This window comes from Uloborus diversus, chromosome 2 (genome assembly GCF_026930045.1).
Source record: "Uloborus diversus isolate 005 chromosome 2, Udiv.v.3.1, whole genome shotgun sequence".
Classification (NCBI taxonomy): Eukaryota; Metazoa; Arthropoda; class Arachnida; order Araneae; family Uloboridae; genus Uloborus; species Uloborus diversus.
This window is the reverse complement of record NC_072732.1, coordinates 25,315,775-25,333,395: the sequence shown is the minus strand read 5'-3', so window position 1 is coordinate 25,333,395 and position 17,621 is coordinate 25,315,775. Positions and strand designations below refer to the sequence as shown.

General features: G+C 34.2%; 1 protein-coding gene across 1 annotated transcript in view; it reads left to right on the top strand.

The window, feature by feature from the left end:
• The window catches only part of LOC129216915 (MAGUK p55 subfamily member 7-like), a 54,768-nt gene that overhangs the window by 5,150 nt on the left and 31,997 nt on the right, over positions 1-17,621 (top strand). The window contains 5 exon segments of the mRNA XM_054851133.1: positions 1,359-1,477; positions 9,531-9,608; positions 11,266-11,343; positions 13,681-13,812; positions 16,601-16,682. Of these exon segments, the coding sequence (XP_054707108.1) occupies positions 1,359-1,477; positions 9,531-9,608; positions 11,266-11,343; positions 13,681-13,812; positions 16,601-16,682 (489 nt within the window).

Below are 17,621 nucleotides of genomic sequence, written 5' to 3'. Positions count from 1 at the left end.
ATCTTTCTTCAGATAAGGCGACCAGAACTGCACAGCATACTCCAAATGAGGTCTTACTAAACTCCTATATAAAGGCAGAAGAACTTTCTTAGATTTGTTTGAAATAGATCTATTGATGAACCCAAGCATTTTGTTGGCTTTGTTACTAGCAATACTGCACTGTTGACTAAACTTGAAGTCCTGATTTATAAAGACACCCAGATCCATAACATTTTCTGCCTGATTTATGACTGAACCCTGTAAACGATATCTCATACGCTTATTTCCATGACCTAAGTGTAGCACTTGACATTTCCCTACATTAACTGCTATACCCCATTTATCTGCCCACTTAGTAATATGATTTAAATCCTCTTGCAGCTGTTTTACTTGTTCTTCATTTTCGACAATCCCCATAACTTTTACATCGTCAGCAAAACAATTCATGCTTCCAGAAATATTTTCATTGATGTCATTCATAAATAAAAAGTATGTTGGAGATTTCCGTTCCGACTGGGACCCGAACCTAGGGCCACTCGTTTGGCAGTCCACCGCTCTAGCCACCGGGCTATCGGAGATATCTTTCTTCAGATAAGGAAACCAAAACTGAACAGCATACTCCAAATGAGGTCTTACCAAACTTCTGTAAAAAGACAGAAGAACCTAGGAACTACTTTTTTGATGAAAATGTTATTGAAGTTAATATTGTCTTCTAAATTACAAGTGCATTTTTCTTTTGTGAAATTTTTTGTATTAGTTTATTAGGAGCTTGTTAAATGTTGTATAACTTTGGTAAATTCGGCATTTTTCATATTTTTTGGATAATCTAACTTTAATGTTCTTAATTAATCGCTTTAGAGGAATGTTGATAGATAGATAGAAGTAACTGTAAGATAAATTAGAGTGTTGAAGAGAATCAATGAGGAAAAATACAGTAGAAAGGAAAGGATTTGCTTTTGGTAAAATCGGGGTTTTGAAAATTGCCATTACATTTTTCCACATTGTTATGAATATGCTCCCCCTCCTGCCTTTTTACTTGCTATTAGTGATTCAAATTAACAAGTGGGACCAAATTTTAAAAAAATCCCAAATCAAAGTTTTTTTTCTTTTGCATGAAATTTCTTTTGAAAATACGGAAACTCATTTCAGCTTTTAATTATACTACCTTCCAATTTGAAAAAATTCTTTTCCTAATGGGAAATTTTCTTCTGCTGCACTCGTACTTTAAGGACAATGAAAACACAGGACCTTATGCTATGGTTTGGTACAGTATCTCGCTGTTGAAATGAATGAACATGCTCAATTAATGTATACAACTTTTAAAATTTAAAAACTAATTTTGTTTAAAAACTTTATATTTTCAAATTTTTTCATTATAGATATACAAAGACTTCTGGTTTCACTTGACCAAATTTGCCAGAAAGTTGATTGCAGGCAAGCAGATGTCATATTTTTAAGAGAATTGCTTCAAAACCACTCTCTTCAAGCTTTAGTTCTTGTAAGTATTTCAAGGTTCTTTTTTATTAATAGAAACTGAAGACAGACTTGAATAAAATGAAGGAATCTGCAAATATTTTTTTTTATCTTTTCTAAACTCATCCTTAAGCAAAACATTAAATTTATGTTCAAGGGCAAAATACATTAAAAAATAAATAAATAAATAAATAAAAAGCTTCAAAAGAAATCTAAAAATTTTATACATGAAATCCTGTTTTAAATCATTCAAAAATAATTTTCCTGATAAAGTGAAAAATACAATTTTTTAATTGTTAATAAAATTGGGATTGTATGAACAGTACATGCATATTTTAATTTAATAATGTCTTTTAAGAAAAAGCTTTTCAATTCCAGAATCTTTTTAATGGTTGATAATTGTACTGATTTAAGCTTACGTTAGTTTTTCATGTGAAGAACAGTATATGTCAGTATTTATGAAGCAAAAAAATAGTGATTTGTTATGATTGAATCGAGTGATTTTGGATAAAATGTAAAAAAAATATTTTAACCAAATCATGAAAAATTTAAGTGTACAGAATCTGTACATTATCCAAAAATGCAAAACATATTCTCTGCTGTAAATGTCCTCAATAGAAATATCAGGCTTGTGAATTTTCAATATTTTTACGGAATTCTGTAATTTTTGTGGGAGCAAAAAGGAAAAAAAAAAAAAAAAATTTAAAAGTACAGTGGAAAATCTGAAATCAAAGAAGCTGCCAGAGTGAACTAATTTTTATCTACAGTTTTGACTCTATCCTAAAGTAGTAGCATTAAATATTTGCTGTTCAATTTTATGTATTTAATTGAAATCCTCTCTTTTGAAAATTCATGTTTTAACTCTTGAGTTGATACAATATGCTATAATTGTGTGTTATAGTTGCTCCCATTGCTATGCTATTTCAATATTTTTCATTCTAATTGGGTCATATGTCTGAAATATTCTGTGGCGATTTTTTTTTCTTGAAATGAGCATCATCAAAATAAAATCTGTTTTCTGCAAAATCCAAAGAAAAAAAAATCAGCAAACAACGTTCATGTATTTGTGTATATTATGCAAGTCTATTTTACTATTTATATCTGCATCTGCCAAGCATCTGTAAGTGAGAAATGCAATTAGTTTGCACATTAACATATTTCTGCCAGACCAGAAAGTTATCATTTTTCACTGACCATCTATCAAGTGAATAAAAAATGCCTAGCAGGTAAAATTACTCTGTACCTATTATCAGTAAAAGTAACAATTTTTCAGCTTGAACAATACAGGGTTCGTACCGGTCATGAAAATTCTGGAAAGTCATGGAAAAAAAATAAAAAAATTTCAGACCTGGAAAAGTCATGGAAAATTGAAATTTTCATTCAAAGTCATGGAATTTTTTTTGAAGTCATGGAAAAAATGTCCTGGGCAAAAGAGCATTATATATTTTAAGTGATTTTCCAGTATGGGGTGGGGGAGGAGAGAGCATAAAAGCTATTAAAACTGGAAAATTGAATGATCTCAAAAACCAATCTGAATTTTGAAATATCATTGCATCCACTTCTGTAGCAGCCGCCCGTCTTTTTGTGCAATGTGATTTTACTGCTTGAACATCACTCATTTTGAATTTACCATTTGCAACACTTTTATTTTATACTAGTGGCACCCGCACGGCTTCGCCCGTAATAGAAAAATTAAAGGTCTTTTGGTCCGCCTGTATATTTACAAATAATGTATGGTGAATTTTCTCGCCAATTGGCTTGTACCGACGTTACAGTTCCACGTTATGATAATTTCGTATCTCGCCAATTGGCTTGTGCCCATGTTACGGTTCCACGTTATGATAATTTCGTAATTTATGATAGTTTTTTTCTTAAAATTGGAATAAAAAAAGAACCAGATCGAATTTTCGAAAAATCGCTTCGAGGTGCACACCCCCATGCTACATACTAACTTTGTGCCAAATTTCATGAAAATCGGCCGAACGGTCTAGGCGCTATGCGCGTCACAAACATCCTACAGACATCCAGACATCCTCCGGACAGAGAGACGTTCTGCTTTATTATTAGTAAAGAAGATAATTTCTTATCTCGCCAATTGGCTTGCGCCCATGTTACGGTGTCAGGTTATGATAATTTCGTAATTTATGATAGTTTTTTTCTTAAAATTGGAATAGAAAAAGAACCACATCGAATTTTCGGAAAATCGCTTCGAGGTGCACACCCCCATGCTACATACTAACTTTGTGCCAAATTTCATGAAAATCGGCCGAACGGTCTAGGCACTATGCGCGTCACAAACATCCTACAGACATCCAGACATCCTCCGGACAGAGAGACGTTCTGCTTTATTATTAGTAAAGAAGATAATTTCTTATCTCGCCAATTGGCTTGCGCCCATGTTACGGTGTCAGGTTATGATAATTTCGTAATTTATGATAGTTTTTTTCTTAAAATTGGAATAGAAAAAGAACCACATCGAATTTTCGGAAAATCGCTTCGAGGTGCACACCCCCATGCTACATACTAACTTTGTGCCAAATTTCATGAAAATCGGCCGAACGGTCTAGGCACTATGCGCGTCACAAACATCCTACAGACATCCAGACATCCTCCGGACAGAGAGACGTTCTGCTTTATTATTAGTAAAGAAGATAATTTCTTATCTCGCCAATTGGCTTGCGCCCATGTTACGGTGTCAGGTTATGATAATTTCGTAATTTATGATAGTTTTTTTCTTAAAATTGGAATAGAAAAAGAACCACATCGAATTTTCGGAAAATCGCTTCGAGGTGCACACCCCCATGCTACATACTAACTTTGTGCCAAATTTCATGAAAATCGGCCGAACGGTCTAGGCACTATGCGCGTCACAAACATCCTACAGACATCCAGACATCCTCCGGACAGAGAGACGTTCTGCTTTATTATTAGTAAAGAAGATAATTTCTTATCTCGCCAATTGGCTTGCGCCCATGTTACGGTGTCAGGTTATGATAATTTCGTAATTTATGATAGTTTTTTTCTTAAAATTGGAATAGAAAAAGAACCACATCGAATTTTCGGAAAATCGCTTCGAGGTGCACACCCCCATGCTACATACTAACTTTGTGCCAAATTTCATGAAAATCGGCCGAACGGTCTAGGCGCTATGCACGTCACAAACATCCTACAGACATCCAGACATCCTCCGGACAGAGAGACGTTCTGCTTTATTATTAGTAAAGAAGATAATTTCTTATCTCGCCAATTGGCTTGCGCCCATGTTACGGTGTCAGGTTATGATAATTTCGTAATTTATGATAGTTTTTTTCTTAAAATTGGAATAGAAAAAGAACCACATCGAATTTTCGGAAAATCGCTTCGAGGTGCACACCCCCATGCTACATACTAACTTTGTGCCAAATTTCATGAAAATCGGCCGAACGGTCTAGGCGCTATGCGCGTCACAAACATCCTACAGACATCCAGACATCCTCCGGACAGAGAGACGTTCTGCTTTATTATTAGTAAAGAAGATAATTTCTTATCTCGCCAATTGGCTTGCGCCCATGTTACGGTGTCAGGTTATGATAATTTCGTAATTTATGATAGTTTTTTTCTTAAAATTGGAATAGAAAAAGAACCACATCGAATTTTCGGAAAATCGCTTCGAGGTGCACACCCCCATGCTACATACTAACTTTGTGCCAAATTTCATGAAAATCGGCCGAACGGTCTAGGCGCTATGCGCGTCACAAACATCCTACAGACATCCAGACATCCTCCGGACAGAGAGACGTTCTGCTTTATTATTAGTAAAGAAGATAATTTCTTATCTCGCCAATTGGCTTGCGCCCATGTTACGGTGTCAGGTTATGATAATTTCGTAATTTATGATAGTTTTTTTCTTAAAATTGGAATAGAAAAAGAACCACATCGAATTTTCGGAAAATCGCTTCGAGGTGCACACCCCCATGCTACATACTAACTTTGTGCCAAATTTCATGAAAATCGGCCGAACGGTCTAGGCGCTATGCGCGTCACAAACATCCTACAGACATCCAGACATCCTCCGGACAGAGAGACGTTCTGCTTTATTATTAGTAAAGAAGATAATTTCTTATCTCGCCAATTGGCTTGCGCCCATGTTACGGTGTCAGGTTATGATAATTTCGTAATTTATGATAGTTTTTTTCTTAAAATTGGAATAGAAAAAGAACCACATCGAATTTTCGGAAAATCGCTTCGAGGTGCACACCCCCATGCTACATACTAACTTTGTGCCAAATTTCATGAAAATCGGCCGAACGGTCTAGGCGCTATGCGCGTCACAAACATCCTACAGACATCCAGACATCCTCCGGACAGAGAGACGTTCTGCTTTATTATTAGTAAAGAAGATAATTTCTTATCTCGCCAATTGGCTTGCGCCCATGTTACGGTGTCAGGTTATGATAATTTCGTAATTTATGATAGTTTTTTTCTTAAAATTGGAATAGAAAAAGAACCACATCGAATTTTCGGAAAATCGCTTCGAGGTGCACACCCCCATGCTACATACTAACTCTTTGTGCCAAATTTCATGAAAATCGGCCGAACGGTCTAGGCGCTATGCGCGTCACAAACATCCTACAGACATCCAGACATCCTCCGGACAGAGAGACGTTCTGCTTTATTATTAGTAAAGAAGATAATTTCTTATCTCGCCAATTGGCTTGCGCCCATGTTACGGTGTCAGGTTATGATAATTTCGTAATTTATGATAGTTTTTTTCTTAAAATTGGAATAGAAAAAGAACCACATCGAATTTTCGGAAAATCGCTTCGAGGTGCACACCCCCATGCTACATACTAACTCTTTGTGCCAAATTTCATGAAAATCGGCCGAACGGTCTAGGCGCTATGCGCGTCACAAACATCCTACAGACATCCAGACATCCTCCGGACAGAGAGACGTTCTGCTTTATTATTAGTAAAGAAGATAATTTCTTATCTCGCCAATTGGCTTGCGCCCATGTTACGGTGTCAGGTTATGATAATTTCGTAATTTATGATAGTTTTTTTCTTAAAATTGGAATAGAAAAAGAACCACATCGAATTTTCGGAAAATCGCTTCGAGGTGCACACCCCCATGCTACATACTAACTCTTTGTGCCAAATTTCATGAAAATCGGCCGAACGGTCTAGGCGCTATGCGCGTCACAAACATCCTACAGACATCCAGACATCCTCCGGACAGAGAGACGTTCTGCTTTATTATTAGTAAAGAAGATAATTTCTTATCTCGCCAATTGGCTTGCGCCCATGTTACGGTGTCAGGTTATGATAATTTCGTAATTTATGATAGTTTTTTTCTTAAAATTGGAATAGAAAAAGAACCACATCGAATTTTCGGAAAATCGCTTCGAGGTGCACACCCCCATGCTACATACTAACTTTGTGCCAAATTTCATGAAAATCGGCCGAACGGTCTAGGCGCTATGCGCGTCACAAACATCCTACAGACATCCAGACATCCTCCGGACAGAGAGACGTTCTGCTTTATTATTAGTAAAGAAGATAATTTCTTATCTCGCCAATTGGCTTGCGCCCATGTTACGGTGTCAGGTTATGATAATTTCGTAATTTATGATAGTTTTTTTCTTAAAATTGGAATAGAAAAAGAACCACATCGAATTTTCGGAAAATCGCTTCGAGGTGCACACCCCCATGCTACATACTAACTTTGTGCCAAATTTCATGAAAATCGGCCGAACGGTCTAGGCGCTATGCGCGTCACAAACATCCTACAGACATCCAGACATCCTCCGGACAGAGAGACGTTCTGCTTTATTATTAGTAAAGAAGATAATTTCTTATCTCGCCAATTGGCTTGCGCCCATGTTACGGTGTCAGGTTATGATAATTTCGTAATTTATGATAGTTTTTTTCTTAAAATTGGAATAGAAAAAGAACCACATCGAATTTTCGGAAAATCGCTTCGAGGTGCACACCCCCATGCTACATACTAACTCTTTGTGCCAAATTTCATGAAAATCGGCCGAATGGTTTAGGCGCTATGCGCGTCACAGACATCCAGACATCCTACAGACATCCAGACATCCTCCGGACAGAAGGACTTTCTGCTTTATTATTAGTAAAGATTCTGTAGCAGTGAACTTGTATTTTTTTCATTTTACCACGCCTACTCGAAAAACGTAATTCAATTGCATCCGAGTTTGTTTCCATCACTCGTGAGAACTTTATTATTGAACTAGTGGTACCCGCACGGCTTTGCCCGTCATAGAGAAATTAAAAGGTCTTTTGGTTCGCCTGTGTATTTACAAATAATGTATGGTGAATTTTCTCGCCAATTGGCTTGTACCGACGTTACAGTTCCACGTTATGATAATTTCGTATCTCGCCAATTGGCTTGTGCCCATGTTACGGTTCCACGTTATGATAGTTTCGTAATTTATGATAGTTTTTTTCTTAAAATTGGAATAAAAAAAGAACCACATCGAATTTTCGAAAAATCGCTTCGAGGTGCACACCCCCATGCTACATACTAACTTTGTGCCAAATTTCATGAAAATCGGCCGAACGGTTTAGGCGCTATGCGCGTCACAGACATCCAGACATCCTACAGACATCCAGACATCCTCCGGACAGAGAGACTTTCTGCTTTATTATTAGTAAAGATTCTGTAACAGTGAACTTGTATTTTTTTCATTTTACCACGCCTACTCGAAAAACGTAATTCAATTGCATCCGAGTTTGTTTCCATCACTCGTAAGAACTTTATTATTGAATTTATCGGAATTTATCTTAATTTGTTGAAGGTTTTAGAAAACAAAGATCTTTATTTAGGTGATAGAATAGAGAAATAGGGGAATTATGTACTCTAAAACAGTAGTAACCCAACATACGGCCCGCAAAACTAATTTGTGACCCCCTGCTGCGTTGTATGTCAGGAATTAAGCACTATGTTCTGGAATTACTGAACCTATAAATTCATATGCATTTGAAAATGTGCAAATAAGTAAACAAGTACATTTGAACCAAAAGATTTATTCACTACCTAGTTTTTTTTCTTTTTTTTTCCCTCTAAGAATGTGGCTTTACTTCAAAGAACCAAATTACTGTCAAGTTAAGTACATGGTTAAAGGAACTGTTGACAATAAAAGGCATTTTTGAAGCAAATTTATTGAAACTTAGTAATGACTCATTCAACCTTTGTCCCATTCATTATCATCCTGCCTGTTTATAGAAAATTTATTAGACATTTAAACATCATTATATTCCATTCACTGTAATTTCACTTTACTTAAATTTATATAATGAAGACAAAGAAGAATAGTTTACTTTCTTAGGTTTACACTGATTTTTTTTTTCAATCACAAGTAAGTACTTCAACGAGGTAGTGGCATTCATGTAGAAGTTTTGCTACTGCTCATTTCCAAAAATTGACAAGCTTTATATGAAAGAATACTGTTCTTTTCATGTAACAAGGTCATGAAAAATTTTATGAAGTCACTAGTGATACCCGCACGGCTTTGCCCGTAATAGAAAAATCAAAAGGTCTTTTGGTTCGCCTGTATATTTACAAATAATGTATGGTGAATTCTCTCGCCAGTTGGTTTGCACCCATCTTACGGTTCCACGTTATGATAATTTTGTATCTCGCCAATTGGCTTGTGCCCATGTTACGGTTCCACGTTATGATAATTTCGTAATTTACTCGTCCAACTTATATTTTTTTTCTTAAAATTGGAATAGAAAAAGAACCACATCGAACTTTCGAAAAATCGCTTCGAGGTGCACACCCTCATGCTACATACTAACTTTGTGCCAAATTTCATGAAAATCGGCCAAACGGTTTAGGCGCTAAGCGCGTCACAGACATCCTACAGACATCCAGACATCCTCCGGACAGAGAGACTTTCAGCTTTATTATTAGTAAAGAAGATGAAAAAGTCATGGAATTTTTTTATCCAAATTTAGTATGAACCCTGACAATATGAGTCGGTACTTTCAGCATTTCGTCTATCATGTCAGTGTATTTGTATTTTTCATTAATCAAATAATCAAATTCTTATTCTTGGTTCATGATACTTTCAGGTTCATAACCGTGTGTCTACTTACAACGGCAGACAGATTTTACCAGTTTCTTATGAAAGCTGTGATATTGCTGAAGAGGTATTTATTCACCTTTTGTTTGTTTTGATTTTTGAAAAGAATGAATCAGTATCATTATCTTGATGGCAGAAATTTTGTGATCAAGCCCGGACTGGCCAGGTCGGCTAGACTAAATTTTTATCAAAAAATACTAGTTATTTAACTAACTGCCTAGTTTTGCCTCCTTCAGTGGCTTGTGCAACCCACCTGCGACAGGTTGGTATCAAATCATTTCCTATTATGACTTGAGAGTTGACAAGATAGGATACATTATGGCATTCATGAAATACAAAAAATGATATAGACATTTACCTCTTCCAGGCATATGTAAGAGCAGTGGCATATTCAAGGGAATTAAGTAGAAGTAGGGAGGCATAGATTTGGAGAGATATCCCACCAAAATTCAAAAAGTTTTCCTTTTTTGGACCATAGAAAAAGACTAGCCATGTCCCCCTTCGGCCAAAATTTTATTATAACCTTGCTAATATTTTTATGGGTACACCACTAACTATGTAAGCAAATTGTTGAAGCTTTTTCTGGAAATCTGGGAAAAATCATATTGTTTTATCTTAAACTCTGTAGCTCCTGAATGTCTTTGCATGCTCTTTTGTGTAGTTTTAATTAATTATCTAAAAACTTCTGGTTGTGAGAAATCATTACAAAACCCAATATATATAATACTAGCTGCGTTGCCCGGCTTTGCTCGGTCTACTTTGAAAAAAACCAATGCGTCAAGTGAAGTATCTTCAATAACCAGGATTAAATGAAAGAAAAAAAACCATCATGCAAAGTTTTCTTGCCAAACAATGACGGCAGATACTAAAATACTTTTGAGAAATTAAAATATAATGAGAAAGATGGATTTAAAAGGCGTAACTATGGAAACACAAAATAAAATAAGTTTAAGAATTGAAAATGAGAAAGATGGAAATTAACTATGGATTCAAAAAGCGTTACCGTGGAAACGCAAAACAAAATATTTAAAAACTTGAATGGAGAACAGATTTTTGAACTTCATTTAATTCGCTTGTAACTTTTTATCTAATGGAGATAGAGGGTTAAATTTTCGACCCTAGGTCGAGTTAGATCTGGAGTAAAAAAAAGCAGCTCTTTCCAATGCTGTCAAAAAGAAAACTGTGGGACAATTCCTTCACTTATTATTGACGGATTTAATAAAGAAAGTAGTGCTTAAATTTCAGCTAAGCGTAAAAAAATTCGAGCTAAAAATGTAAAAAACTCCCGCCGCAATTAAGTTAGAGCACTGGAACAAATTGCGTAGAACGCGGAAAACTCTTCCCTTTCCAATGGTATATAATATTACTATTTGGGAGTAATTTTTCACCCCCATATTTGAGAATTTATGTGAAAATTGGGCCTAAATTGGAATAAAAAAAGAACTATTCATCGAATTGTTTTCGAACTGTTCTGAAAACCTTCTCAGGACTTAAAGGAACAAACTGTGAAAATTTCAGCAAAATTGGCCGGGTAGTACCTAAGTTTTGCGAGTTCAAACACACAGACGCTTTTTGGAGACTTCATTTTATACTATGTAGCGATACCTTGTTTGAATCTGAAAATTTAGATTCCTAATAGTTACGGAAACAAAACTTTTTGGTTAGTTTTAGAAAATGTACCACGGAATTTTTAAGAAGTTGATAATAATATATTTTTTCACTAGGTTATTCAAGCACTCCAAGATGCTGCATCTAATGATTCTGAAGAATTGCTTTGCCTTCTACAAAAGCCATACTTTCGAGTAAGCTCTCTAAGAAGAACAAGAAGTATTTTTTCATGTTTAGCATTTAAAATTTCTGTACATTTATTTAATACATTTCATTAGAAAAAAATTCATCAAACTTCAGGGAAAATCTTATGAACACAAGTAACTATATAGTAAATTTACTGTTCAAAATTATGATGATCGTTTTCATTGTAATCTTAAAGCTTTTAATTAAGTTAAATGATCAAACTGCATCATTGAAATTCTGTAACAGAAGGTTTCTGATGAGTTATTTCCAATTTAATAAGGAAATTTCAGTTTGGAGCAATCTTTTAAAGAATTGACTTTAACAGCAAGTAATGCTTCAATGTTATGGCTTCGGAGGATCCTTTAGAAATGGAACATAGATTTTTAATATAGATGCTTGTAGTGATACAGTTGTTCAAAAATGTATGATTGAATTTTTGGTTTTATATTTTGGGGTCTAGTGCATGAGCACTAAAATAGCAGGTCACTGTGACCTCCCAAAATTTTCCTTATTCGGCCAATTTTTCTGGTGATTCGGCAACTTTGGAAACAGTATTGCAACATTGCAATGTCCCCCTCCCCCCAATTTTTCAAACTCATTTTTAATCATGCTTAATTTCCTTTCCATTGAATGTTAGCACATTTGCATGCATGCCTGTATTTTAACATTTGCTAAAATTTAGAATTTCATTAGGTAAACTGAGAATGCCTCCCCTTCCTAAAAGTTAAGTTTGTACCACCCCAAATATATCCATGGGAATTCACAAAATAAAGTGCATGTTTTGGAAAAATGTTAAGAATAAATAAAATTATTATAAAATATAACTGTTTGGGGTAGTTAGAATTCCATTTCGTACCTTGGAACCTAAAAAGAATTGCACTTCTACTGCATGAGATGCATCTGCTTTTAGACTTTTCTGAACATTTAATAATAATTTTTGCCATACCTGAAGAATTTGATATGGGCTCTGGTGTGCATAGTTGTCTGTTTTAAATATATTAGTTAACTGAACTTAAGTCTGAGTTTCAAAGAAAGTTAATATTTGTTGAACTATTTAAAAGACAAAATAGCCCATTTGAGGGAGCTGTTGTAAGTTTTCTTTATATTCATATCAGTGCAGAAAACACTACAGGGTGATTCAAAAAGAATGGTGCAGTTTCAAATGTGTATATTTTTGAGAGTAAAAGGGGTACAAAAAAGAAGTTTTATAGAAAATCATTCTAAAGATGTTTGATATACTTTCCTCCTAATGCCCAAACATGTATTCATACTCTTGCCATACATGTTATAGGAACTCCGTAGCCCCAAAAGCAATTGCTTAAGTGATCCCTTTACATATCCCCACAGCAAAAAATCACAGGGTGTTAGGTTTGGTGAATTAGCAGACCAATCATAAAGCAAGATAAATAAATACCTTTGTGCTGAAAAGTAAAGTCAGACAAAACAACGTAAATAGAAGCACAAATTTGTAAATTACAGCAGACACGTGTTTCGGCGTTACAGGGAACGCCTTTTCATCCATAAGCTCATTATTTTTTGCATTGAAAAAGGCGTTCCCTGTAACGCCGAAACACGTGTCTGCTGTAATTTACAAATTTGTGCTTCTACTTACGTTGTTTTGTCTGACTTTACAATCATAAAGTGCTTAATCACCACTGTCTTGATAGTCCATCATGAACATGTTATAAACTAACTAAATTAGTTTATGACATGGCAGCTTGCTGTAGTCTGTTGGCTAAGTTTGAAAGATTAAAAGCAGCAATAATACATGTTTATAAAACTTTTACAAAATATTCCATTTAAAAGATTAAAATATGGTAATGCAATTATTTAACTAATGTGTTAATAAAAACTGTAGAATCAGTATAAACACATCTAAAATTAAGCTTTAAATTTAAAATATATCTAGCTGTTTTGAAAACCTTTAACTTAAAATATAAGCAAAGATTTCAGTGAAATTTTGATTGCTCTTCTGCATCTGAAAGTTTACAACTCACACTTTCATTCAAACTTTACCAGAGAACTGTAGGTCCAATGTTTCCAAATCAGTAGGCGTGTGAAACCCCACCAAACTTTTTGAATCACCCTGCATTATTCCAAAAAGAAGTTTTTGTATTGAATGCATTATTTGTAATGACCATGATTAAGGCAAAGTAGATATATTGCTGAATTTAATTAAAAAATTCCTGGTTTCTTTCAAAAAATAGAAAAACTCTTCACAAATTTCAGTTTAAAATTTTTATGAAAGTAATGTTAATTAACCTGATAGTTAAAGTACTATTCTTTATGAAAGCGATTCATGTAAAATAACTTATATTTTTTTTCACACATTCATTTTCTTACAGGCTTTGCTGTTGACACATGACCAAGTAGCCCGGAAAGATTTTGATCCTTCTCTTCCAGATATAATCCATGAAGGAGATGATGATGAAGAGACTGTTAAAATTGTACAGCTAGTCAAAAGCAATGAGCCATTGGTTAGTATTGAAACTTAGTTATTATTAACTAATTAGAGTAGTAATGATTCATTTTTGAGACAAGGATGAAAAATTTCCCCTTTTTAAAATTTTTTTCCCTCTTCAGAAAAAGTCCAGCTTTTACACTTTTCTGTATAAAAATTCTGCTACTTTAAAAAGTCTTTGAATTTTTTTATTCCCCAAAATATTTCTTTTTATGAAGCTAGTCTGAATCATGCAGTAGTTTTAGAGATTTTAAACAGTTGAATTAGTGATAGAATGCATACATTTTGAACTGGTAGATTTGTAATATTTTTCTTTGAACAGAATGAATATAAAAGATAAAAGTCTGATTTTTTTTAGAAACAATAAATTTTTAGAAAATTATGTTTTCATTAATGGGTACTTTACTAAGCCTCCTTAGTATTGTTAAATTAGAATTATTAAACATACAATAGATACAAAATAATGCATCATGAAGACAAACTATGACTATAAAGACAAGGGTATTTATACAAGGTATTTAGACAAGGGTATAAAGAAAGGGTCTAAAGGTAATGCTGGGAATTATAGACCTGTAAGTCTGACTTCAGTGGTTTGTAAGATTTCCAAAACTTTGATCAAAATTAATACTATGAATTTCTTAAAGACTAATAGTCTGTTGACTAGTTTGCAGAATGGGTTCAGGAAAGGTAAATCATGTGCTACTAATTTATTGCATTTCTACGACAAGGTTACCTTTACTTTAGATAACAAAAAGTGTGTGGATATTGTTTATATTGATTTTCAAAAAGCTTTTGATAAGGCACCGCATGTTGCTCTTCTCAGCAAATTAGCTGATATAGGAATAGGAGGAAAAACTTTACTTTGGGTTAGAAATTGGCTGACTGGAAGGAAACAAAGAGTAGTTGTGAGGGGAAATCATTCTAAATGGAGTGATGTTTTAAGCGGGGTTCTTCAGGGTTCAGTTTTAGGGACTCTCTTGTTTATTATTTTTATGACTGATATCAATGAGAATATTTCTGGAAGCATGAATTGTTTTGCTGATAATGTAAAAGTTATGGGGACTGTAACTAAGTGGGCAGATAGGTGGGATATGGCAGTTAATGTAGGGAAATGTCAAGTGCTACACTTCGGTCATGGAAATAATCATACGAATTATGGTTTACAGGGTTCAATCATTAGTCAAGCAAAAAATGTTATTGATCTGGGTATCTTAATAAATCAAGATTTCAAGTTTAGTAAACAGTGCAGCATTGCTAATAACAAAGCCAACAGAATACTTTGGTTTATCAATACATCTATTTCAAACAAATCTAAGAATCTAAGAAGGTTCTTCTGCCTTTATATAGGAGTTTAGTAAGATGAGATTTAGAGTATTCTAATTAAAGATATATTTGTGTATTGGAAAGGGTTCAAAGAAGGGTAACTAGACTAGTAAGAAGACTTTCAGATTTAAATTATGATACCAGACTTAATAGGCTTAATATGTATAGCCTGGAGCAAAGGAGGATCAGAGGGGACATGATTCAGTTGTTTAAATTTATCAAAATGAATGATGTTAACGGGTTAAATTTTCTCACCGAAAGCAGGACGAGGAGTCATTGTTTTAAGCTATTCAAATCTCAAGCTAACCTGGAAATAAGGAAAAACTACTACTTTGTAGGGTTCTGGGCAATTGGCAGCTTACCGGAAGAGGTGGTAATGAGCAAAGGGGTGGATAGCTTTAAGAGGACCATTGATCTTCATTGGGGACTATTAAATTGACTAGGCCCAGCCTAGCTGGGCCAAGAGCCTGTTGCTGGTCGTCACATTTGTATTTTAGAATTAAATCAATGAAGTTTATTAATCAAGTCAAAACAAACTAGAATTTGATATATAGAGAACAATTACTGGCAAAAATTTTTAAATAAAGATTTTTTCCCCCGAAGAAAAATAAATCTGTATTTAAGAAATGCTTGAAGGGGACACTGAATACGAAAAGCTCTACAGCAAAAAACATTAATCGTTGCAAAGCAGAATATTAGTTTTTGAGCCAAGACTGGACTTAGAACTGAAAAATGTCAACAGATCTTTCTTCTTATTGATTTTATTCACGCTAAATAAAACTGAGTTCCTGCAGACAATAAATTTCCGATTTAATGTTGATGTTCTTTGACAAAAAATTTTTATAACTTTTCTGCTGGTGATTTTACAGCCTTTGTATTTTTGAAATGCAGTAAATCTACTTCAGGGGTACTTTTCGCGGGCTTTTGAATGGGACTGAAATTTAAAAAAATAACGGACAATTATTTCTGGTAGAATGAGCCATTTAATGCCTTTTTCGGGTCCTAAAATTGAAATTTGAAAGGCTCCGTTTGTTTTTGGTGTTCAAAAACCTCCCTACATTCCTTCTCAGGTGCCCAAGTACTTCTCTGCCAAATTTGGTCTAGATCTGACGTAAACTGTGCATTTGTATATTGAATATGCATACATATATACATACACGCATACACATATATTCTCTGTTTTATTTATATAGATTGTCTCTTTTATGATTTTTACCATTTTTTTTTCATTTCATTTTTTACAAATGTTTTTGTAAATTATTATCTGAAAGTATTAAATGCATGTGTACAGAACAATATTTTAAAGTGAGAGATTGTTTTTAAAACCATCAAGGTTAGAACAATGTTTTGTATTATTTATAACAATTTTACCAATGAATAATATCATTAAAAAAAAAAGAAATTTGTGATTTTTTTTAATACAAGAAATGTTTGTTGAAATTGCTTGCCTTTTACAGTTTGTACCATTTCATATTCTGTAGGGTGCCACTATTAAATATGATGATCAAACTGGATCAATAGTGATAGCTAGAGTTCTCCATGGAGGCGCAGCAGATCGCAGTGGTAATTTACATGTTAATCATATTTCTGTTATTTAAAATGCTTTCACCTGCTGGAAAATTTATTGATTGTTCATGATATGCATTGTTGTACTTCCATCAAGAGTAGTTCCTTGTTCTCAAAATAAAAAAAAAGAGCTCAAGATAATTATAAATCGTTGATTTAAAAAAATAAGTACTTCATTTTTGTGTACTTGATTATTACCTAAAAGCAATAACAAACATAATTACATTAGTTCAGGTAACCCCCAGAAAACACCATTAATTAGTTCTGTGTTCTTTGAAACTATGTTGTTGGAGACTAAAAAACATTCCGTTTCAACTTTGAAAATTTCTAACCTACGTTGCTTAAACGGAAAGCCGAAAAGCCAAGTTCCATAAGTCAGTCAGCAGTGTTGCATGTTTATACAAGCAGAGATGATACCACCCAGTAGAAGATACAGAATCAATATCAATGTGAAGAAATAAACATTGGAAACTTGTTTCAAAGCTTACGAAAAATTTATAGGTCCATCCGAAACTAAAAATAAATAAACGAACAAATAAACTAATAAGAATAAACCCTGGCCATAAGTGGAGGCGTAGTTTGATAACTCCCCAACACCTACCAGACCTAGCACCTGAGAGGCTAAACGAAGAGAGAGAGAACGATTGGAATCGTTCACCATTTATACAGAAATGCCTCATTTGCATATGATTGGGCATCAAGGGATGCCAACCTGAAACTGCAACTTTACATGTGCCCAAAGAGTCGAGTAGTCAATCTCATTTAAATAAAGATTATTTTAAATTACACTAGCAAAAATACCCGGCGTTGCCTGGGTTAGCAGTAATTATGAGAAACAATCGTTACTTGCATTTGTTTTCTGTTTTAAGTGAAAGAACTTAAAACACACCTTTTTGACGTGATTTAAAATCTAGATTCTTCTTTACTCATAAAACT